This window comes from Podarcis pityusensis (assembly GCF_964106645.2).
Source record: "Podarcis pityusensis genome assembly, chromosome: 9".
Classification (NCBI taxonomy): domain Eukaryota; kingdom Metazoa; phylum Chordata; class Lepidosauria; order Squamata; family Lacertidae; genus Podarcis; species Podarcis pityusensis.
The window spans coordinates 39,672,975-39,696,614 of record NC_138034.1 but is presented as its reverse complement, the minus strand read 5'-3'; the positions used below and the strand labels follow the sequence as shown (position 1 = coordinate 39,696,614).

Sequence of the window (23,640 nt, the reverse complement as noted above, 5' to 3'; positions counted from 1 at the left end):
AATCCTGTCAGTGCAGCCAGGTCACTCAGTGTACTGAAATAATTAACCAAAGAATGATCAAGTAATGTACCTGTGTGTGTGCTGGCTTGTAGCTTCTATTTAATGTTGCATGTCTGATATTTGCTAGATTTGGATATTAAATATTAAATTTAAGTTGTTTAGTGACAGCCATTATGAGCATTACTCATATTTCTCCAGATGATGCCACAGTTATGTCAGTGGCATGTGATAGTTTTATGGCTGAAAAGCTGACACGTGATTTTCCTCCAGTTTTAGTGAACAGGGGTTTCATAAATAGTTAAATTTACATTTAGCCTGAAGCCAATTCTAAGCCAGGGTCGTAGGTCATTCACTAGAATCTGTTTCCAAAGGAGTCCTAGATTTCTGTGCAAGTATTCTCTGTGTTGTGTTTTGCCTTCAATTAGTATCCTTTCTGTATATTTCAGTATGTATATTTCTCGCTCATTCTTCAGGTGACAGTCTTAGCCCTCCAAAAGAATGCACACCCACTGGTAGCATGGATTCCTTGTCTTCTCAGTCTCCTACGACTGCTGCCCCCAGCAGCCCTCCAGAGGCAGAGAAAAATCAACTTGTAGCTGACAGTGGTGACATAGCAGACGGGACAACCAGTATGTAAGTATTCGTCATTTCAAAATTTCCCGGCATACTGATTTCTTGTATTCACAAACCCTAAAGAAATTGGAAAGCAATGTTTGCCTATTTTTAAAATATTTTTTGGGGAAGCAGATTTTCTGTTCTTTCTAATAAAAATAAAAGGAAAAGCATGACAATAGTGCAGCTGCTCATGTTACGTTTGATTATTAAAGCTCATGTTGCAAGACATACATATATACATACATAATTATATTTATATGCTGCCTTTCCATAGTTAAAACCATGCTCAAGGCGGTTTATAACACGAAACGGCTTACAACATGAAAAAATACACAATTACAAACATAGCAAAAGTAGTCATAAACAATAAATAAAACATCAAAAACTACACAACCAAATTAAACAGTTTCCGCATAAATCACAGCACAATTTAAAAGATACTAGAAGTTAATATGAAAAGCAGCAACAGCCCCCGCAAAAAAACCCCTAAACAACATGCAAACCCAAGACAAACACTTGTACTGCATGGTGTCTCCTATAAGGTACACTTACAAATAATAAATGCTTAGAGAACAATAGTGACCTTGTATGAAAGAAATCCCGGTAGAACTCACTATATCCCTGTTCCTCCCTGCCTGCCTTCTTGGCAAAAGAGTTCAGGGATTCAGGCAGACTGTGCAATTTCCATCAAGACACACACACACACACACACACACACACACTCCAGCTTAGTAAAATTCTTCCCCCCCCCCCCCACTTTTCCAAACTTCTTTTTCAGTTCTTTGTGCACATAAAGTGGGGAAACGCTTGGCCCTAGGTTTGTTTTGCATTTGGGAAAATGCATCAGTATCTTAGTATTTTGGAATAGTAAGTGCAAAACATTTTTGTAATTAACCTAGAATTATTACAAAGGCAAGCAGTTGAAGCAGTGCAGCGTCTCCCTTGTCCCCCAATAATATGGCATCTAAAAGTTCAACCCTCTGTGCAATCATTTGGAAAAGAGAAATGTGGAATCACAGTGGCAGTCACAGTGGAAGATTGAAGACTGGTGCAGTCGCAATAGCATTTCTGTGCTTTGTAGCCCAGGGAAACATTCTATTCTGGGCTAAACCTTTTGTAGAAAGTGAATAATACTAAGCCTTTTTAAAGAAGTGAATCTTTTACTGCAATTCAAAGCACCCAGAAGGAAGCCTATATGGCTGATTGCTTGTTAAAAAGTTGCTGCTATGGCTTTTGCTCTTTCTTGTGTTACGACAAAGACTTTAGCTGATCACACAATCAGATTGGACTGGTTTTAATGCCTCTAAAAATTTCTATACAGCCAGTGGCCTCATTCACCATGGTAAAATGGCTTACCAAAAACATCAGTCTTAGCCACCGTATGTCACAATCCAAAGTCCCTCCATAAGGTCTTCACTCAAGGTGGAATTTTGAAGAAATTAGTAGGCAAGACCCCTTAAACTGTGTGACAATACTTTGAAAGTAGGGGCTGGATTTGAGAGCTCTTGCTTTCCTTGTGGGTAGATCTGGCACCAGTGTTAGAAACTGAGATATGAAGCTAGGAGCTAAATGGCACCTTAAACCTAGGTTATGGGTGCAACAACGTAGTGTCTAGGCACACTTTTTTAATAAGCTGAAAATGAATGAACTGCAGCTAAAATATCATGTTCATTTTTCACATGACCCAATCCTTCCCCTGCCCACCCCCTAATATTCTTAAGAGGGTCTATTCTCCAGTCTTCAGAGAGTAGGTGGAAGTGGGGAGGCAGAAAGTAGGGAGTCCTTTCCTTCCACTCTGTAGTTTTAATCTGAAATCTTAGGCGCAGTACTGCGTCTAGAGCTCAGAAACTACTTGTGTTGATGAAATTCCCTGTGGCAAAATGCGCCTAGAACAATGGGAGTTTCGAACACTGTCTGGCACTTAATAGTCTTCTTATGGGGTTGGTTTGTCTTGGTGGGCAGCAGAGCTATGCCATACTACAGCTCATCATTGATTGAATTGGAGAGATGCTTAGGGGATTAAATCTGTATTTTTTAAAACATGCATGACTCTTTGGGCAAGAGGGGGAATAGTAGAGAAATTAGGCCTTCCCATGGTTTGAGTTGCTGGCTCTTACAGGAACATAAGAAGTTGTCTTATACCAAGACACATCACTGCTCTATTTAGCTCAGTATGGTCTGTACTGACTGGCAATGACTCTCAGAATTTCAGAAAGGTGGAGGTGCCAGGCATTGAATTTGGGACCTTCTTCATTCAAAGAATGTGCTGTACCACAGCCTTTCCCCATAGCAAATATTTTTGTTTATCCTATAAGCTATCCTGTATTTTTATAGCCCTTGTATTTTTGAAACACCTTTATAAATCCATGTATGTTGTGCAGTTAATAAAGCTAACATTTAGTTCTTAAATTGTATATTACTGTGGAAACAATGGTATTTTTGTGGGGGCAGGCAATTCTGTCCAAGGGTGCCTAACATATTAGTTTCCTTACAAAGTAGTTCTTTGGGAACTGAAAAACATATCCCCCTGATTCTCAAATAAAGCAACTCATTTAGTCAGTAGTCTGCCGGATTAAATAACTTCTACTTTTATTTCTTTACAGCTAAATTATGATTTTCAAGTGCTTTAGTGTGGACAACTATCACTAGACTGGCATGAAAGATCATTGTGCTAATGTGCTAGCTGATTCACTGAGAGGTTTACAGTCTACATTTAAAGAAAGTATAGCAGCCTAGACTGGCTGTGCTTTTATCCACTGCAGTATTTTGTGCATGTCTCAAGCACTTCATGTGGTGGGAAGCCCTGTCTAATGCTGCTCCCAAGGGGGATTTCTCCTTTTCATCCAAGTAAAGAACTTCTGCCCTTGAGTCATGGTCAACCTGCTGCAAAATTCTAACAAGAGATTTAAGGATACAGTTCTTCCCTATCCTTATCCCCAGTCAACAGCAGAAGTTCACATACAGCATGGAATATTTAATATGCAAGACGCATCAATTTCTTGGTGCCTGTATAGTTCTTTCTGGATTGCATATTGAATATAAAGTGCATTATCTGAGTTTTTATAGTAACAGCATTTTAAAATCACACGAAGTTCCATGCCCATTGCATGCCGACTTTGACAACTATGACAGTTCTGCTAAACAAGATGGATTTTTTTATCGAAGAGTTGGTGTAGATTCCTTCTATGGCCTCTCTCCCTTTTGCATCTTTGCTCACTGATTCTTGAGATAAGAGGTTTCTGTTTACCAGAGTTACCTTAGGAACAAGTCAGATAAACATCCAATAAAATCTTTTTTTCAGGAGTTGTTTCCTGAATATCAGCAAAGATCTGTAGCTTATTTTCTGCCAGGTTTCAAACCCCCACCCCCAATGACTTTTCTTGTCAAGGAAAGATGATTGACAAGTGTGTGTGGTTTCCCCCTCCCCCCTTTGAAGACAATGTTACTGCTTCTATTTCGGCCACCCTCTGCATTCATCAGTGATAGTTTAAAAATGTACATATGTGCTCCCACATTTCTAATTAAGAACTTTTAATATGTTCTTAACTTACTGTAATATTGGTAATCAAAGGGATCTGACTTTTCAGGAATTGGTTTTACCATCGCGTATGCCAAATGTGTGTATTTAGAGAGTCAGCTTAGCTGCAAATGGTCCATGTTGCTATTTCACAGGCAGAGTCCTTTTCACTTGCATCCAAGAAGATTTCACTTCTTTCAGAAATAGAGCTTGTCTTTGCCGCATTGTAGTCTGTGAACCCTTCATATATATCCACAAGCTGTATCTGACAGGAGCACTGCAGTGATTTCTTCTACAGCAAGACTGAATTTCTCGTAAAGCTGGGGAGAAAGCAGCATGGAGCTCAAAGGTTTCTGCCCTTTTCAAGATTTATTTTGCCAGTTGGAAACTGTTCTAAATAATAATCAGTTTGTACTATACCCATTAGATAACATTTGGCATGCACTATGTCACATGGCATACGGAATGTATATGGCATGTGAATGTAAATACAACAAGCGGAATTCATCAAACACACCCTGTCAGAGAAGTCCTGCACAAAGACTTCTGCTTGTGCAACAGGGCTTGCCCCATCTCCTTCCATGTGTATCCCATGTGCCCCCTGAATTTGGCTTTTGGGGTTCAGAATAACCCCCAGAACAGCAGTGAAGGGAGGAAAGAGCAGCAATCACTGTCACGGCTCTTTCTCACTTCAAAGATCTGGGCTAAAGTCAGTCTAGGGCAAATAAAGTTTTAATTACATGAAATATTGCTCTATTTTGGGAGGAGGGGTTATATTTTTAAAAACCCAGTCTCTGGGAGGCTGTAAAGTCTTTAAAAGGACCTGGTAAACCAACTTGAAATATGAACTTCAGTTGAGCCTAAGAGACTAAATACTAGAATTTAGATGGCATCTCATCACTCTCATGGTTACTTTCTCCTCTCCTTGCCACTGCCATGCAACTGAGTGTAGTTTCTTTAGAAAGAGAAGGGAATCTCCTTTTTGAAAGGAAAAAAAAAGGTCAAAATAGGCTGATAGACTGTTATTCATATCTCCTTGAGGGATATTAACCAGTGTTCATGGCACTATAACAGCCTGTAACTCCTTGTTAGACAAGCTATTAGCAATTGTTTGATGTTCTCAGGCTTTCATTAGAACACACTAGCTGCCAACTAACCCTGTTCAGTATAAATGTCAGTATTTAACTCAGCCTCTTTATTTTATTTTGTCTAAGAGCATTATATGGTTCACACAGCAATAAAGCTCAGTAAAGAGTAAAATCATATTTGCCTTCATGATACAAACAGAAATGTTTCCTTTATTAGGAGGGTTGCTGTGATTACAAGCTTTTTGTACAGACCTGGTGGCATATTTTAAAAGATAATATAAGGGGGGGGGGGAAATGTAGTGGGCAAATGATGTTAATGACTTCACGGGTCTAAAAACTTAAGCTTCCTATTCACAAAAGTCCACTACTGAATGGTATGAAGCTGAAGATACAAATGATTAATTTATTGCTTGAAAATGTCTTCCTTCAGCTCCAGTGACATTCATTCATCAATGGTCTCCTGGATGAAAGCGCAGGCGTGTACAGCATCTACCTCGGACACACCAGCATCATCAACGTTCTCTTTTCCTTCCCCTGTAAGAGAGACTGACAGACCATCTGGAAGGTAATATTGTGCTACTTAGTTAATTTTCTGTTGCTAACTCTTGTGCTATAATAAAAGCAAAACATGGAGGTTTGTTTGTTCCCTTGTAAAGATGTCTGTACGGGAGTCAGGCAGCATGCTAAGCAACCAACTTTTAAATATTAAGTTCAGTAACTTACAGAGATATACAAAAAAATTTACCATTCATGATACAAGAATGATTTCTATATTTTGGTGTGTGGGTTGTGCATCAAAGTGAAACAGGAGAAAGAGTCTAAATAAACCTAAAGCCTAGACTAGGCTGCCCCATTATGGGCCTTGACTGTGGCTCCCCCCATAATGAGGTAATTGAATCGAACTGGTAGTGGCGAGAGGCAAAGTAATCTCCACTCACTTAAACTAGCATTTTCAATTGTGTCATGCTATCTTGGGCAGAACCTGTTCATGTTGTGTGAAGCAGTTGCATTGTGCATCATCTCTTTGGGTGGAACAGGAGCTATCATGCAGCAGTTGAAGCTGCCATTTTCATCAGGTCCCTCTTTCCCTCTCCCTCAACATTAATTTTGAACAGAACCGCTAGCAGTTGTACAGGGAATATGTAATTTCTCCAGTTTTAATAGCCAAATTACTTACTTTAATCTGTTAAGTACCAGTTTTGGTTTATGCCGATCAGCTGCTTTATGTGCAAACCAGAATGTAACTTCCTAACCTAAGGGTAGTAATATGTATTTGAACAGAGATGTAGTAGTAGTTATTGTCCAATAAAACATGTTGTGTTTTTGCATGATTGGAAACATAGACTTTTGCATGCCTTGCAGTATATTTTGTGTTAAATGCAAATTAGCACCATACATAACCTGCATTAGTCAAGTTGTTGATCAGATGGCAGAGTAATATATTTCCCATAAAAGGTTTTTGCTGTCTTAGTACATTTGACTATTTGAGCACATAGAACTGCTCCCCATATAGCTGTATGCACAATGTTGTGCAAAATTAAACAATTTTAAGCTTGCAAAAAATGTTTAATGCTGACAAAATCTTTGATATTCTTTCATTGTTGTCACCAGAAAAGCAAGAGCAGTGTATCCATGTGAGGCGGAGCATAGCTCTGAATTATCTTTTCAAATTGGGGCAGTTTTTGAAGATGGTAAGTATTATAGCTTTCGGGGCCAACTACAATCAAATCTGTTGAACTATGGCTTGCAAAGGAATGGTTTAAACATACCGTATTTTTCGCTCTATAAGACGCACCAGACCACAAGACGCACCTAGTTTTTGGAGGAAGAAAACAAGAAAAAAAAATTCTGAATCTCAGAAGCCAGAACAGCAAGAGGGATCGCTGTGCAGTGAAAGCAGCAATCCCTCTTGCTGTTCTGGCTTCTGGGATAGCTGCACAGCCTGCATTCGCTCCATAAGATGCACACACATTTCCCCTTACTTTTTAGGAGGGAAAAAGTGAGTCTTATAGAGCAAAAAATACGGTATATCTCCTGAGATATGGGGGGAAGTACCTGTGCCCTCTTTAAAAAATGGTGTCATAAGGAAGGCTACTGCCAAATCCAGGGCTGAGGTAGATTCTAGCAAAAACCAAGTCACTATTCATGGTGCGGCAGCAGGAGACAGCTCTGACAGCGACAGAAATATCCATTAGGTGTTCATTCCAACTTCAGTGTCTAAGGGCCAGAGCCTCAGGAGTTTAAAGGTAAAAACTACACAGAGGAATGCTTCACATACAATAGCCACAAGGAGCTGTGAACTGGCTCCTTGTTCATTTAATTCTGCTCTTCAGCTGCTGCTTGAAAGCTGCCACCTGCATGCTTTACAAGAGAACTCAGCTTTAACAGACAGCAGAATCTTCACTGATAGGTTATGACCCAGAACACCTCTGTTCAAAGCCATTGCAGAAATGCCTTCTACACCCTTGCCCTCTCGTATAGAAAAATACCAATTCATTCTTTATTAATAGCTGCCCTCCAAGTCCTGAGAAATGAGAAGGCAAACCATTCCTAGGTTGTTTTACCTGTATCTTTCATTTGTTTATTTAAAATATTAATTACCTTCTCTTCGTTACCAGAGAGGTAATCCAAAAGAGGGTTATAAGCTTTAATAAGAGACAGTGCAATAAAACCTGGCTGAAAAGGAATATCAGTCCATTTAAACCATTAAGATAATTTCTTTAACACTAGAACAATAGGCTCCAGACTAGTGTCTTGCATATGCCCAGGTAGAAAGGTGTACGCTCAACTAGTGCCTAAAATACATGTGGGTAGGTTCTCGCTGGGTTTCAGAAGGGAAAGTGTTCTGAGTCATGCTCCCTCCTCGTCTCCAATAGGAATATGGTTGACATTGTTCTCAGCCAGCATGGATCCTCAGTAAGAGGGCAAATCAAAAGGGATAACCAACAATCCCTTCACTCATATTTTGAAAGAAAGCATTGAGCTCTCCATTTTAGGTCCATGGGAGCCAATAAAATGCGCTGTTGAAAAAAAGCTTTTTTTATTTTTTAAAAATCATTTTTTAAAGAAGTCATCTAAATATGGCCTGTTTCTCCCATAGTGCTCCCTACTGGCATTTATATATTATCCCAAAAATACAAGTTGGGAAAGTTTCTCATGAACCTAATCTTTTCATCACCCCAAGGCTTGGCAATATATTCTTCTCATTTTTAAAACAGGCTGTGGCGTGTAAAGAATCCAGAAAAGGGGGCACAGAGGAAGGGAGGAAAGGAATAATTTAAACCAGAAATCTGCATCAAGTCCGTTGTTTGAATTTGCAGATATGCATTTAGTTGAACAAGATGTCCCTGGATTCTGCTATTTTTGTTGCAGCGGATAGGGGGGAAATGGACTTTTTCTATCATCTCCTCTTATTTCCCCCCTTTATTCCTATGCACCTGGCCTGAATATTTACTGTTAAGAAAACATGCCTGGTGTAGATGCTTCCTGTCAAAATCTACCTTGCAGCCAGATTGTGTTTGAGTCAAGTGTGATAAAAGAGGAATTAGATAAATATATAGTTCTTCAAAGCTTTCTCTTGAAAGCAAGTTTAAATTTATTGTAAGGGTGGGGATCCTTAGCATATCTGTGAAGAACTCTTCTAGTCAAATCTGAGGACAAGACAGTCTCCTGGAGCATGTGGTTCACAGCACAGGAATTTTCAGGCATGTCACACCTTGTGTTTATTCCTCAAAAGGGGGAAAGCACTAAGATCCTCTCTCTTAGGTCCTGCTGAAAGAAATACTGTAGCAGCATGGGAGTTTCCATGTGTGTCTTTATTCCCAGAACACACTGAAACCTTCAAACCTGTGGCTCTGAACCACCACAGCAATGCCTTCCAGATCAGGTAGCTATCGTGGGAGTGCTTCAGAACCAGACAAGCTGCCCAAACTACATGTGCACGTGTCCATAGTAATGTAATGCGAGCACTGCTGTTCAATTTCTGCCATTACTCGAGCTGTGTCTTTGGGTGAAAGAGAAGGAGAAGGGAGACAGCTTTGCTCTCTTGGGCTTCTAAAGCCCGTTTTCTGGACAGGTTCATGGACAGGAAAAGATGACCTTCTTCTTACCTTCAAAAATGGCTTGTCCCAGGTTTTCCTCTCGGACATTCTACGTCAGCTCAACCCAGCAGCCAAGGCTACTAATGAAGCCTGTAATAAAAATCAGAGCATATATTGCAGCCCTTCTGCTTGTTCCGCTCAGAGTCTCCTTGAACCCATTCTGTGGTGAGAATTCTTTACTTACATCAAGCTGAAAGTCTAGCCCAGTCTTGGCTGGCTGGAAGCTGTGCTAAGAGCTGCTCTGCTTCTGGACACAGTGTTGATAATTCCATTATGGTAGCTTATAGCCACTGATGAACCAATCCTCTGTGAATTTGGCAAGTCTTTTTCGGAAGGTGTCTGAACTAATAGCCACGTCTGGTGGCAATGAATTATTCTGTAGCTTAATTATGCATTGTGTAAAGTACTGCATTTGGTTTCATACAGAACCCTGCAGCCAATCAAGTTTCCTTGTATGGCCCTGTTGTAAGAACTCAGATCATTGAGTATTGCAGGACCTGCACTTTGAAACTTCCCACCTATTCAGATCAAGCAGGCACCTTCACTGTACTCTTCAGCGCCTGCTAAAAACATTATTGCTTAGGCAAGCCTCCCCAGATGCTTAGAAAGGTGAGGTAATTTTAATCTGTTTTAGTATTTTAACTTTTGTATGTTTTAAAGTAGGGTTGTAATCCCCCCCCCCCCCCGTTTTATTTTTTTATCTTTTTTTGTAAACCACTTAGAGGATTTTTACATTCAGTGTATATATTTGATGAAGTAATAAGATGGCCCTGGATGATGATGATGATGTTGATAATGAATGAGTGTGTGTGTGTGTGTGTGTGTGTGTGTGTGACTGTCTGAGAGAGAGAGAGAGAGAGAGAGAGAGAGAATGTTTCCATTTTTCCAAATACAGTACAAGCTACATGATACGGCACAAACCTATAAGAGCACAACAGCAACAAAACAAGAGAAGGGGTTGCTAAAAAAGGAGTGGTAAACAAAATAAAAACCTAATAAATCACGTCCAAGAGTTTTAGCGTTACTTTGATTCACTGTATACGCAGTGAGTAGATACCAAGTGCTTATAAACTAGTATTTCACACCTCTTTTTATTCTGCTCACATCAGTTAATTTTTCTCTCAGGGCAATTTCCAAGACATTGGACCACCCATGCACCATTTATCAATTTTGTAAACCTCCTGCATGCCACTCTTTATTCTAGGAGAGGGGATCCTCCAGGTGATATTAGACTGCAGTTCCCATCAGCCAGCATGATGGGAGTTGTACTCCAACAGCAACTAGGGTGTCCACCACCTCTCAGCTTCAGGGTTTGTCCTAAACTAAAATTTCTTAGGCATGGGGAAGATGCTCCCCAGTCAGTAAATGGACAGCCCCTTTACATTTTTTCATATTCCCCCCCCCCCCCCCGCGCGCGTATGAGCTTCTGTGGCATGGCTTCTCTCCGCATTGCGAAGTTAAGATCAGAAAACTCAGAACCACATATAAGTTCAGGCTGCAGCTATTCCCATATGACCCAAGGCTTCTGATATTCCCTTCACACTATAGGAAAGGAGATGTGCTCGTAGGGTAATGCGAGAAAGATTCCCATGTGCTCTGTTCTGCGCTGTTGCCAGTTCAGCAACATCCTGTTCTTCTAAGATTTCTTTCCTGGGCGTCTTGGGGCGTGACTCTGGCTCATGGTAGGGCACCTGCTTTGCATGGAGAATTCCTGTGTTCCAATCCCTCATATCTGCAGTTTCAAAAATGAGTGACAAGTGATATGAAATACTTCTGCCAAAACCCTGGAAAGCCACTGCTGCTCAGGGTAGAAAATCTAGACTACATGGACAAATTATCTAACCCTGTTATAAAGTAACTTACCATGATACCTACACATTGAAGTTACTTACATTGAATGTTACCCTTTTTTGCTGTTTTAAGCTCTTTACTTTTGCTCAAGATCTTAATATCCTGAATAATTTGGTGTTGTGTTCAAACTTGGCTGTCTTACAATTCTTCTGCCTCTAGTCTGGAACAAGTATGATCCTTTGCTCACTTCCCTCCATTGTGAAATCCCATTTATTGCTGGTGGTTTCAGCTTTAAAAAGCACGGTAATTCCAAACACAGTGTAACAGAAGTTTTCATTACTGGAGGGAATGATTAGTTAAGCTCCCATATTTACTAAATCTGTAAAACCATCTTGTTCTCGTTTGCCCTTCAACAGTCCTCTGAATAAGTCACATCTCCTCCATTCCTGATCTCCCTTCCTATCCCCTTGTGCACTTAGACTGCGTACCAGTTCCATGGAATCAATTCAAATTCATCACTCAGTTTAAATTCCCACATGCCTTAATAAGCCCTTAAATGAAGAATTAAGATAATAATACATCATTTCTGCTGCTCTACCAATAACTTTAACTATCAAAGTGACAGTGCATCAATCAAATTGACATACTGTTAGTATCAACCATTAAAATAACTGTTAAATTAGTGTCTGACATGAGGTGCCACTTCCATTAAGGGAAATTTTATATCTTTCTTACCCCTCCCTACCTCCATTTTATTTTTCCTCTTGGCCCCCCCCCTCCATCTGTATTCCCCTCCCCTTTCTTTTTCATACTTTAAAGTGAGGAACCCTTAAGGTAGCTGTGGAATTAAGAGAGTTTCCCCATTCTCGCCTAGCTTCGTTCTCCTCCTGCTTGAACAGGGGTGGGGATAAGGGGGTCGGATGTAGGCTGGACTTGGCTCAAAGTGAAAAAGTGAATGGCAGAGGCTGGATACAGCAGCAGATCCAGAATCTGCTGACTGGACCTCAGAGCTGTTGGTTCAGCCTGATGCTGCAGAAGGCAAATAGCAGGCTACGGCACTGGACAGCCTTTCAGCAACTGATTAATGGTTTTTCCCAAGCAGTTTTTTCCCCAAGGACAAAACTGCTGATTCAAAGCTTACAGTAAAGAGATCGCTCTTGCTTCCTTCCTTCCTAACCTGTTTTTACCTGCTATTCTGCCTCTTTAAAGAAGAGGCTCCCATCTATGAATTCTTGTAGAGCAGGGGTGGGGAACATTTTTTTCCTCCTGAAAGCCACATTCCCTTCTGAGCAATGAGTGGTGTTCCGAGGGGCATATGCAAAAGTGGGCAGAACCCATCTCTGGGAAGCTCAAGCTCCTTACAGGGTCTCCCAGTGCCCATCTGCATAGCTGGCACTCGGTTTTAATGCATTGTGCATACATATGCAATGTTTAAAACAGAACCATCCACAATAATGGTGGCTCCACATATAAAGTGGAGTCTGTAGTGGTGAAGGGAATGCAAGAAAGATCATTGCTATCCTTTCTAGCTACAGACACTTCTAAACATTGTCAAAATACTTTTAAAAGCAGCTTCTCTTCATTCATGGGTTTCTGAAAGGGGTGGAAGAACTGAGACATCTAAAAAAATATCTGCCATGATTATGTGACTCTGGCTATAGGTGCCCGTAGTCCTTAGCTTCTTGGTAATCTGAAACCAAATGAGGTGAAAATCTATTGGAACTCTCTCACACATGCTAGATATTGAAACTATAAGGATTGTTTTATTAGGGTGCAAAATTGGTACCTTTTGTGACGAGAACTGTTTTTGGGGGTGGAAACCACCGCCTGTTATTCAGACATACTCTACTTCCTGTGGCCTCTGTACCAGTGGAAGCTACAACAAAGACATGGCATATGTATCTTTAAATTTCCTAAAAAATGAATAGCATGCATTCCTTCTTACCTCAAGTAGCTACTGTCATCATTGCAGGGTACTACCAAAAAAAGAGGGAAGTACCTCTTTGGTTGGCAGTCACTTTAAGATAGTTTCTGGGGAACAATTACCTGAGAGGATCTAATAAGAGTTGTTCTTAACACCTTTTCCACTTTTTGTCTGGGAGTAAGGGGAAAAAAGCCAATGTGACAATGAGGTAACAGATAACTTAGTGAGAGTCTGGGCATGTCATTAATTATCATGTGCATCTGCGAGCTAAGTTGCCCATGCAGTTTTAACCTGGGCAATGGAGGCAGGGGAGATTTAATCCAAGCACTACTGGCTAGTGCAGTATTCCACACAGTGCCAAGAGCAAAGGATGCCCTCAAGATAGCTTCCCTTTCATGTGCCATGAGGTGTCTACTTCATTGCAGCTACTGCTGTCATAACTCTTTCACCACCATACAAGTTGTACATGCATGTGATGTGATGTGCTATGGTGCATTGTTAGCTAAAAGAAAGTCTCCGGTTCTATCGGTGTCACCCCCACTTAGAATAGCCTCAGAGTAACTTCCTTGAGAGACTAAAGGAAATGTGGCCCTCCAGACCCCTCTATCTGTTCCTTGGGACTCTACTCTAGCCACACACACCCAGATCTCACCCTGCCCTGCTCCACACTCTCCTCTAGTACTTTGGAAGGTGGGGTACGTGCAGCTTCTGATGGGAATGTTGCCTGCTGCACAGAGTTAAGAGAGACATTCGTAGCTCAGCCACTTTTGCTTCTGGCCTCACCCACTATTGGCATGTGGCCCCAGGTTGTCCATGAAGGAATGGATTTGGGAAAGGGTCCTCACCACTGGGGTCAAGAAAGTAGATAGATGTCAGTCAGCTGGCTCACACACATGCTCCCTTATGAGACTTTTGGAGTGTGCAACATGGGAGAAGCAAATCTAAGGAATACTAGAATGGTGTGGGTAAGAGTGAGCATGGCAGGGGGAGAGAATGGGCATGTGTGGTGTGTATGAATGAAAGGTGACTTCGTCTCCCTGCACCACAACTGCTTTCTCTGTGATAAATATAGGGTTGATATTTATAGATTTAAAAATATACTGCCAGGAAATAGTACAGCTCACTGAAGTGAAAGGACATATTTATCTTCCCTCTGCAAATCAAAACTACACATGAAGGCAATTTGTATTTGTTTAAAAATATGTCAGTTCTGAGGGAAAGGCTGTATGTCTTAGTGAGTAGATTTTCTTTATCATGGTTAGCTAAAGGAAGATTGTTAAAACTTATATAATTATAGCTACAGAGGAGCTGATTTGTCGTGTAAGCTAAAGTGGCGCAGTCCTAAAACCATGTATTCCAGAGAGATCCCACAGACATCAAGCAGGATTATACCCTGCTCGTTTTGAAATTACTCCTGTGCCACCAATTTTAGTGGGACTAAAATAGCTTAAGTGATTCAAATGGAAGCCTAATAGACTCTGTGCAGTGCAAAGACATTTCAGTTAATGCGGCAGAAATTATGCATATAATTTGTTGCATACAGGCAGCCCCAGTGCAGAAGTGTCCGCGTAAGCTCATTCATTTCAGTCTGTACAACCACAGTCTCTCACGTTTAATCTTTATGTTGTATGAGTCCAATTCTATTGTCATTAGCCAGACATAGTGCAGAAGAGATGCCTCATATAGGTTTGGGGTAGAGACAGCTCTTTTGGGAGAACTGAGAACTGATTCTGAGAAAGTTATCATCCAAGTTGAATGTGCCATGTTCAGAATTGCCTAAACTGGACCAGTAGGGATCCAAGCAAACTCTACAGTAGCAAACTCTAGTTGGCATTAGTGATTCCCTAGCTCTCTTCCCTCACTAAAACTCAGTCTAAGTATGCGGAACTGAACTGAATGCATGCATACTCTTACCCTGGTCACCTATACCTCCTTCTGTTTCCTGTCTATTGCCTCCCCCATTTCAAATTTTGGTATGTTGGCATCTTACCTAGAGATCTCTTTTTGATAGTCACTCTGTTAAGTACCATGCCCCTGGTGGTACTAGATTCAGGCAGGGAGCTGTGTTGGTCTGACGCAGTCGGGAAAAATTGTCCAGTAGCACCTTAGAGACCAACTAAGTTTGTTCTGAGTACAGTGGTGCCTCGCAAGATGAAATTAATCCGTTCCACGAGTCTCTTTGTCTTGCGGTTTTTTCGTCTTGCGAAGCACGGCTATTAGCGGCTTAGCGGCTATTAACGGCTTAGCGGCTATTAACGGCTTAGCGGCTTTAAGAAAAAGGAAACAAACTCTCAAGAACTCGCAAGCCCATAGGGAAATTCGTCTTGCGGAACGACTCAAAAAATGCAAAATCCTTTCGTCTAGCGAATTTTTCGTCTTGCGAGGCATTCGTCTTGCGGGGCACCACTGTATAAGCTTTCGTGTGCATGCACACTTCTTCAGAAAGCTTATACCCAGAACAAACCTGGTGGTACTGTTAAACATTGATAATAGGTTCAACAGGTATGAAATGATCTGGTATAGCTTTCTTGAGTTTAAATTTACTTCTGTGGACAAGAACTATTGAAGATGAGCAGATGTTGTATCTTCCATGAGGTAGTATTTAAACTCTGAGCTTCAGATAATGGCTAATTCACAAGGCCTCTCTTTTGCATCTATGATGGCCTTTTCTTGGGGAACATGAGCATTCTTCTCTGCAGCTGAGGACCAGTAGAGACGGGGGTGGTGCTATGGTCTAAACCACTGAGCCAAGGGCTTGCCGATCAGAAGGTTGGCAGTTCAAATCCCCACGACAGGCTGAGCTCCCGTTGTTCGGTCCCAGCTCCTGCCAACCTAGCAGTTCGAAAGCACGTCAAAGTGCAAGTAGATAAATAGGTACCACTCTGGCGGGAAGGTAAACAGCGTTTCCATGTGCTGCTCTGGTTTCGCCAGAAGCAGCTTAGTCGTGCTGGCCACATGACCCGGAAAAACTGTCTGTGGACAAACGTCGGCTCCCTCGGCCAGTAAAGCAAGATGAGCGCCGCAACCCCAGAGTCATTCGCGACTGGACTTAACTGTCAGGGGTCCTTTACCTTTACCTTTTTATGTCACCAGTGCAAGCATTTTCAGCCATGCAGTGAACCGGGACATGTCTCAATAGCTTCACCACCGCATACATTTTCCAATCTTAGTGCTAAGACAAAAGCACTACATGTGGGTAAAAAAAGTTGTTTTTTCTTCTTCTTTCTTTCAAAATTAAATGGCCAGTTGAACTGTAAACAATGTTGGTATATCCATTTCCATCAGTTTGAGCCATCGCCCTGTCACTGACAAGACTCCTGTGAGCTTTATAATGCAAAATAAAGGCTGCTTAGTATGGATAAAATAGGGCCAATTATAATTTAACCTTTAAGATAATTGCTGGCAGAAGTAGTCTGTCTAATATGTTTGTATCCCGATTAATGTGTATTCACCTGTACTGTCTCGGCAATCTTAATATGTATGTCGTCGTGTGTCAGCTGCTGTGAAGGAACTTTTTAGAGACCCAATTGCGGGGATGTGGAATCAGTCCATTTAAAACGTGTGCTTACCCTATGCAGTGAAAATTACAAAGGGTAAATGTTATGCCAATTATAGTTTTTTTAATCTTCCATTTGAGAGTGGTATTTTTCTTAGTATTCCTTTTGATATTCAAAACTTTCCATTGAGTTATGTTGTCCTCCTCCCCCCACCCCACCCCAAAGGAGCATCAGTGTAAATATATATTTTGTGATTTTGAAGCTGTATGCATCAAACATTTGTAAAGACTTTGGTGCACCTTGCCAGGTGGGAGTGATAATGGCTTCACTATCCTCCTACAAGCCATTTGTAGTAGGTATCCAGTTACTGCAGTGTTTGCTGTGCTACCTATGGATTTGCATTGGTATTATTTGCAAAACTCTTAGTAACTTAATGTGTGGGATTAGAAAAAGTGGAGGCCAGCCCCAAAGATCTTTGGGAGAACCAGTGAGTTCCTGGGTGGACAAAGGGTTCCTGTTTGATTCAGTATTAAAAACAAGTCCATTTGAACATTACTATGGCATCCCCAGTATTACTGGGAATGAAGGAATATTTCTTTATTTAGGTGCCTCCTGCATGAGGAAATGCTTCCCCAGTCACTTCAAGCAATTTTGGAGCAATGTAGGGACAGGTTGGGCAAAAGATTCCTTACCTTGCAGGGGGCTGGACTTCATGACCCTCATGGACCCTTCCAACTCTACAATTATGTGAAAAGATAATTAAAGAAAATTCATCCTGTGTGTGTGCTTAAATTTACCTTTCCCATGTGTAATATATTCAGGGCTCATGTGTTTCAGTATTCTGCACAAACGCAGAATTGAACAGCCTCAGAATATCATACTTAAAAAAATACAAATCTCTCCCTTTTGCCTGCAAAAATAGACTTGAAAGTGGAGGTAAAATCTCTCTCCTACCTCGCTAACTTTTTAAAGATATCCGCAATCATTTCTTCTCCCAAATACTGAAATTTCTTTAAATTGCCTGTTACAAGGTTTCATCGTCGGACTGGCTATTCTTGTGATCGGTTAGAAAACAAAAGACGGTGCCAATTTTACGTTAATAAGTTGGTGAAGCTTGGTGGGGGGGGGGCATTTTTGAGACCACATTCCTACTTCTGTATCTCTAATAAGCCTTTAAAGGCAGTCTTACCTCTTAGCTCTGCTTGGAGTTTCATCTTCAAATAGAATAGTATTAAATGGTACAAGTTCCTGTGTCTTTCCTTGCTGATGGTGGAGAAACATCAGAATGGGGTAGGGAACGCTGAGGAAATGATGGGTAGGGAAACATTAAAGCAGCCCTTTCGCTCCCACTGATCACCAGATCCTCTGCTCAAGATTCCACCCTCCTTAAAGTACTGTCGCTGAAGGGGGGGGGGCGGGAATCTATCATGAAAAAGACTCATGCAAGAGTTTGGCCCTCATACAAATCTGTAATTAAATGAGCAGTAGTTCTGGGAAAAATAGAGACTCAAAAGACTCCCTCTGTCTGTTTGTGATTGTGAGTAAAAGAGTTTCATGGACTTAAGCTGTATCGTTGACTTCCAGCTGTACAATTCTGTGACTTCTGTCATAAATAGTGGATTAATAGGAGTGTGTCTGTTTTCTCCCCTCTTTCAACAGTGCAGTATTCACGGGAACCCGGCTGGCTAGAAGGAACACTAAATGGGAAGAGAGGACTCATTCCCCAAAACTATGTCCAGTTTTTTTAGTTTTCTTCGTTGAATGCCTGGAAGGTGTACATGGTATCCATGGATTTTATGATTCAGTTGCTTCTCTTTGGCTTCACCTATTTTTAATCAGTTCAGGACCTGACAATGAGATGGAAGACCTTCATCTGTATAAAGACTTAATATTTTGCCAAATAGGAATTGAGCAGTAATTTTATATGGGGAGGGGAAAGGGTGGGTAATTTTAAAAATAGTACTTTAGGTTTGTAAAGAGTCATAATTATACATATGTATGTTTGTAAGATGAATGTTAAATCAAAAAAAGACTTGATTGTGCAGTATTTACTTTTACTCTTAACGATCTGAGACATTTGAATCTTTTCTGGTTCCAACCCAGTCCCCAGCCAGCCTGACCTACCCACCTTATTGAAAAAGTTGGGGAAATGTTGGTAGTTCAGTGTAAGCTGGTATCTTTGTGAGGGTTAAAGCAGGCTACTACAGTGTTAATTGTCAGTTTAGTTTTCCCTTATTTTGAAAGGGAGAAATTTAGCTGGTGGAAGCATCATTAATTTACACTCACAGGAAGTAAGAATAAAATACAGCTTTCAAATGTCCACAGTGGTGCAGATAAATTTATACAAATTATATGGCTTCACTTATTATATATTTTAAAGGCACATATATGATCCTCTGAGTTCTGTAGGTTTCCTCCTACCGTCAACTTATTGGAATCAGGACATCTTGTTCTCTATTAATGCTGTGGAAAGTATGTTTACTGTTTTGATAATCTGTTGACGGAAGTTCACTTTTACATAGGCTCAAACTAGTAGTAGCATGCTGTTACTTTTTTCTTTCCCTTGAGACAAGTCCCAAAACTGACATGGAGGAATTGGAAGGAGAACTGCTTAACTCTTCTCCTACAACTATTTTCCTACCCCATCCCCACCCCCCCAGAAGCCCTCCACCCTTCATCTTCAAGCAGCTGGGTGGAGGGGATTTTTTTTACCAGGAAAAAAAAACTGAAAGGGAAAGATTTAAGGAACCTGCTCCCCACAAGGCTGCTTTTGGATTTATTTATTTTTTTAAGTTTGATACACTTGACTACGTATCACATCTACTTTGAGTCTTAGTTGTCCATGTAACTTTGCGTACAATCAGGGATAATTTATGCACTGCTTATTTCCAACAGAATAATGGAAAGGCTCTTCAACTGCCAGTTTCACATCACAGTTAATGTGAAAAGAAAGAAGCTTCACTTTACTGCAATATACTGTTCATTCATGATTGTAAGTTTTCACATGTATTATTAATTTGCTATGACCAGAGTTGTTTAAATACAACACTTTTTTTTTTATAAAAAGGATTTGTTTTCTTCTGCCTCCGGGTTTGATAGAGAGACGATGGAACTACTTAAACAGAAGTTTTCAGATTATGCTTCCTATATCCAAACACATCCCTTTGCTTGCCATGTAATTGATGACTCTTAGCCCAAAGTGCAAATTTGTGAAAAGTGTCAGGTCTGAATTGACTTTAAATTATATGACTAACAATTATATTGTTAGTAAATATTTCTGGGCTACAGTCCACTTCACCGATAATTGTCTAATAAATTTGTTAGCCTCTAGAGTGCCACAAGACTGTTTAAGTCTTTTGCAGCAAAAACAAGAAATAGGTGATCCCTCTATTAACTGTTTTAATAGGGTGTCAGTTGAGGAACAGAAAGTGTCAGAAAGCCCAATCCCTGATTTCCCCCCCTTAAAAATACTTGCATTAAATGTTTTAAAGGCCTTTGTCCCAGTCAACAGATTCCCGATTATGCCAGGAAGCTGCCTGATGGCAGACCAGCCTAAGAAAGGGCCCCTGTCATCAGTTTTGACAAGGGTTTTCATGTGTTTGGGACAATTCACTTACCAACTTAAGCAGAGCAGCTATGAGTCCTAATTCAGCAACTGTTGCTATGCGTACATCCCAGAATGTTTTTTTTTAGTATTGTGGTGGTATGCTTTTGCACACACATGACCTGATAGAGCAAAGAAAGCTACAAGTAGAAGAAACTTACAGCTGCTGAGGAAATCCTACCCACCCCAAATGACAATCATTTTTATTCTGAAAAACAACAGAGACAGAGCCCCATTAGATCTGTTTGGCCTTCCATATACCTTGCTTACCAGATACGTATTTGTGGGAATTTAACTCCTAAACCAAAATTGGTTCACGTAGGCTGTATATCAGGCATCCCCAAACTCGGACATCCAGATATTTTGGGACTACAACTCCCATCATCCCTAGCTAACAGGACCAGTGGTCAGGCATGATGGGAATTGGAAGTCCCAAAACAGCTGGAGGGCCGAGTTTGGGGGTGCCTGCTGTATATCTTACTGGCAGGGATTTTAATGAAATGACTTAATCAACTGTTAATCTGCTTTAAAAGTACACCTACTCCTAAATAAATAGACAGTAAATATTTTACCTGTGCAAACTCCCTAACTAATGTCAAAAAAATAATAATCTTTTAAAAGAGCTTTGTCTACTTAAAGTTTGATTAAAGAAACACTTCACAGTTACTATACTTTCAGATTATTTTCTTTAATGAGCTTTAACTGACAATCATTGTCTGTTCTTTTGCCCAGAACTATAAGGCCCTCAGAGTGTTCACAAATCATTTCCAGATGGTGCAGTTGTGATCCAATGTACTTCTGCCTCCCTGGTCCAACTGGAACTCTCCCAGGCTGTGGGGCATTAATATACTTCTTTGTGTCTGAGGCTATAATCTTTGCCAGATAGCTTTAAGGTGATTCTACTTGGGAGATCATCAAGCAGTTAGGAAATGTGACCGAAAACAGTGCAGATGCTTGCGGAGTAATGTAATGGAAATCAGATTCTCTTCTTTTCCAACTGTTACAAGGGCACGGTGGGGGGAAGAGAGTGAGGCACACGTTATGGATGTAAGTCATTTCACTCTTTCTCACTACTGCTGTAAAGAATGTGCATAGCATAAACAGACTTGTACCTTATGGCCTAGCCCTGAGCGTTCAGTGCAACCATGAAAGGTGCCGTTTGCAGAATTTCTGCATGTTAAGAGTGACCTCTGCATGGAGAAGCCTGAACATCTTCCAGAGTCGCAGTGGGATTGGATGTGGGGAGCTGTCAGCAAGCATCCTGCTGCTCCATACAATCGTATGTATGTGGGGCAGAAGTCGGGTGCTGATTTGAAGGGGAACGTGGAAAGTCGAGATAATAGACAACATTTTGGTGCCAACTTACTGCTTGGTCATGCTACTTTGTGACTGTGCATAAACAACTAGGCTGAAATTATAGAGGGAGAGAGAGAGAGAGGCATAGGTGATTCTTGAGTGTTTTAGGGAGGGTATGTATATGTGCAGACGAAACAGTCAGACTGGAACAGTTTTGGTTCCGACTTTTACTTTTGCCACCCAAAGACTGGTGGTTAACTTGGGGGGGGGGTGCATTTTGCCAGCATGAATTAAAAAACCAGCTGAGCCCTGTACTCTTGATTTGCGAAGTGAGGCTCTGGTATTACACGGAGAGGTTGCATGGTTATATTGCCACTTTCTGACAAGATGGTGGTCACATAGAAACTTTCCATGCCAGGTCAAAGAACATCACCCATTCAACCAATTAATGGCTGCTGTGCTGGGACTACACTGAAGTCTTTCTCCCGCTTTGTCCCCATGATAAAGATTGTGGGTAGCTTGACCTTCAGTATTATCTGCAAAGGCAGAATTGCTTCCTTAGTATTCCAGTGAATATTATTTTAGAAACATGGTCCAATTTTCTCTTAAACCAATGGGTGTGTAAATTATGATAATTACTTATATCAAGAAGGTAAAAAAAGTAGCAGCCAGCTTTGGAGAAGTCTATTCCCAGCAGTATATGTATAAAATGGTTCAGGTGTTCAGAGAAACGCTCATGGTGCTTTTTCTTTCAGCTTTGGGCTTTCGTTTGCACCGGGCATGGTTTAAACATCTTTGCCAAGTTGCCCCACACAAAGGTTCTGTGAAAGGCATCCCTTTCTGTGTTCTCCTACGTTTGTGTCATAAAACGTTCCTATCTCCAGCCCACACTGACAATCATGTCCTTTTCCAATGGGAAATCCAGCAATGGGCTCCCTTCAAAAGCCATCTGCCATGTGGTGCTAAATTAAGGATACAACCCTAAGGCTCCAATACTGGCTTCTTGGAGCCAAATTGCCCTTAGCTGCCTCATCCTAATAAGTTTACTTGGATGTTAAGGGCAATTTGTGCCAGTCTACAATATCGGGGAGATTACCTGAATGGTGAAGCCCAGGTGAAGGAACTTGCACCATCAAAGCCCTTGTTACTACGAAGGCAGGTGTTGCAAATAAGACTTACAAAAACTGCATAATGTATCTAATTTCACTCAAGGGCATTTCCCCAAAGAAACAGATGCATCTTCAGGTGAGTGTGGTTGATATCAAAGCGCAAGGAATACCGGGAATCACACCATTTTAATTTGTGTATATTTATACAACTTATAAAAAATTAGGTACTTAAAGACATTAACATAAAGGCCAAACAGTAATCTTCTATTTATTCAAAAAGTTTAAACATACAGAAGCAAGCCCCTAATTGTTAATGCATTATTATGCATAGATGTCGTTTTACACCATAGTTGCTGCCTGCTCTATATTTTTCATCTAGCATTATATAATCAGGACACAATCTGCCAAGAACTTCTTCTGCACAAGTGCAAAGTTCCCAGAGGAATGTGCTCTTCAACTCCATGAACTCTGAAACATAACTGAGAATCCTGGCATTATAACTGCTGCCTATCAGGTTATTCACCTGCCAGATGAAATTGCACCTCCTGCGCGCACTCTCTCTCTCTCTCTCTCTCTTTCTCCCCCCTCCCCCTCTATAAAAAGTCACATCTTTAATAGACAATCAAAAGTGCATTAAATGTAGAATGGGTTAAATTCATAAAGGTTTTTTTTTTAAAGTCAGTGAAAATACCACCCTGTGAATTAGATTTTTGCATTATTGATTATAAAGTATATTTTATTAAGATGTTGATATTGCAAGCTTTTAGTCCTTTTTCTCTTTTGTTCTGTGCAACAAAATGGTTACACACTGCAATGCAATGTTATTCTTGAAATACCCACTGCAGTAAATTAAAACTATTTTACATTTTTTACTTAAGAATACAATATTCTTGCTGTATATTTTCAGTCATTCATAGCCACAAAATCATTACACTCGATCAACACAATTTATCATTTTGACATTTTGAAGTTAACTTTTATCTTATTTTGCAGGAGACAGATGCCTGTTTCATTCTAAAGTACAATGTACTCCTGATTCCTTCCTTTTTTCATTTTTCATTTTTATTATTTCTAAGCAATAATCAATGGTTTCATAAAC

General features: G+C 40.6%; 1 protein-coding gene across 2 annotated transcripts in view; it reads left to right on the top strand.

The window, feature by feature from the left end:
* ARHGAP10 (Rho GTPase activating protein 10) overlaps nucleotides 1-19,598 on the top strand; it is a 110,616-nt gene extending 91,018 nt beyond the window's left edge. The window contains exons 20-23 of one of the 2 annotated variants that reach the window (XM_081021350.1): nucleotides 474-633; nucleotides 5,651-5,785; nucleotides 6,832-6,911; nucleotides 18,197-19,598. In XM_081021350.1, coding sequence (XP_080877476.1) covers nucleotides 474-633; nucleotides 5,651-5,785; nucleotides 6,832-6,911; nucleotides 18,197-18,450 — 629 coding nt within the window. In that variant the 3' untranslated portion in view covers nucleotides 18,451-19,598. Of the gene's footprint in view, nucleotides 1-473; nucleotides 634-5,650; nucleotides 5,786-6,831; nucleotides 6,912-18,191 lie in introns of both variants that reach the window. The other variant, XM_081021351.1, reaches the window with a different exon arrangement.
* The last annotated feature ends 4,042 nt before the right edge of the window (nucleotides 19,599-23,640 follow it).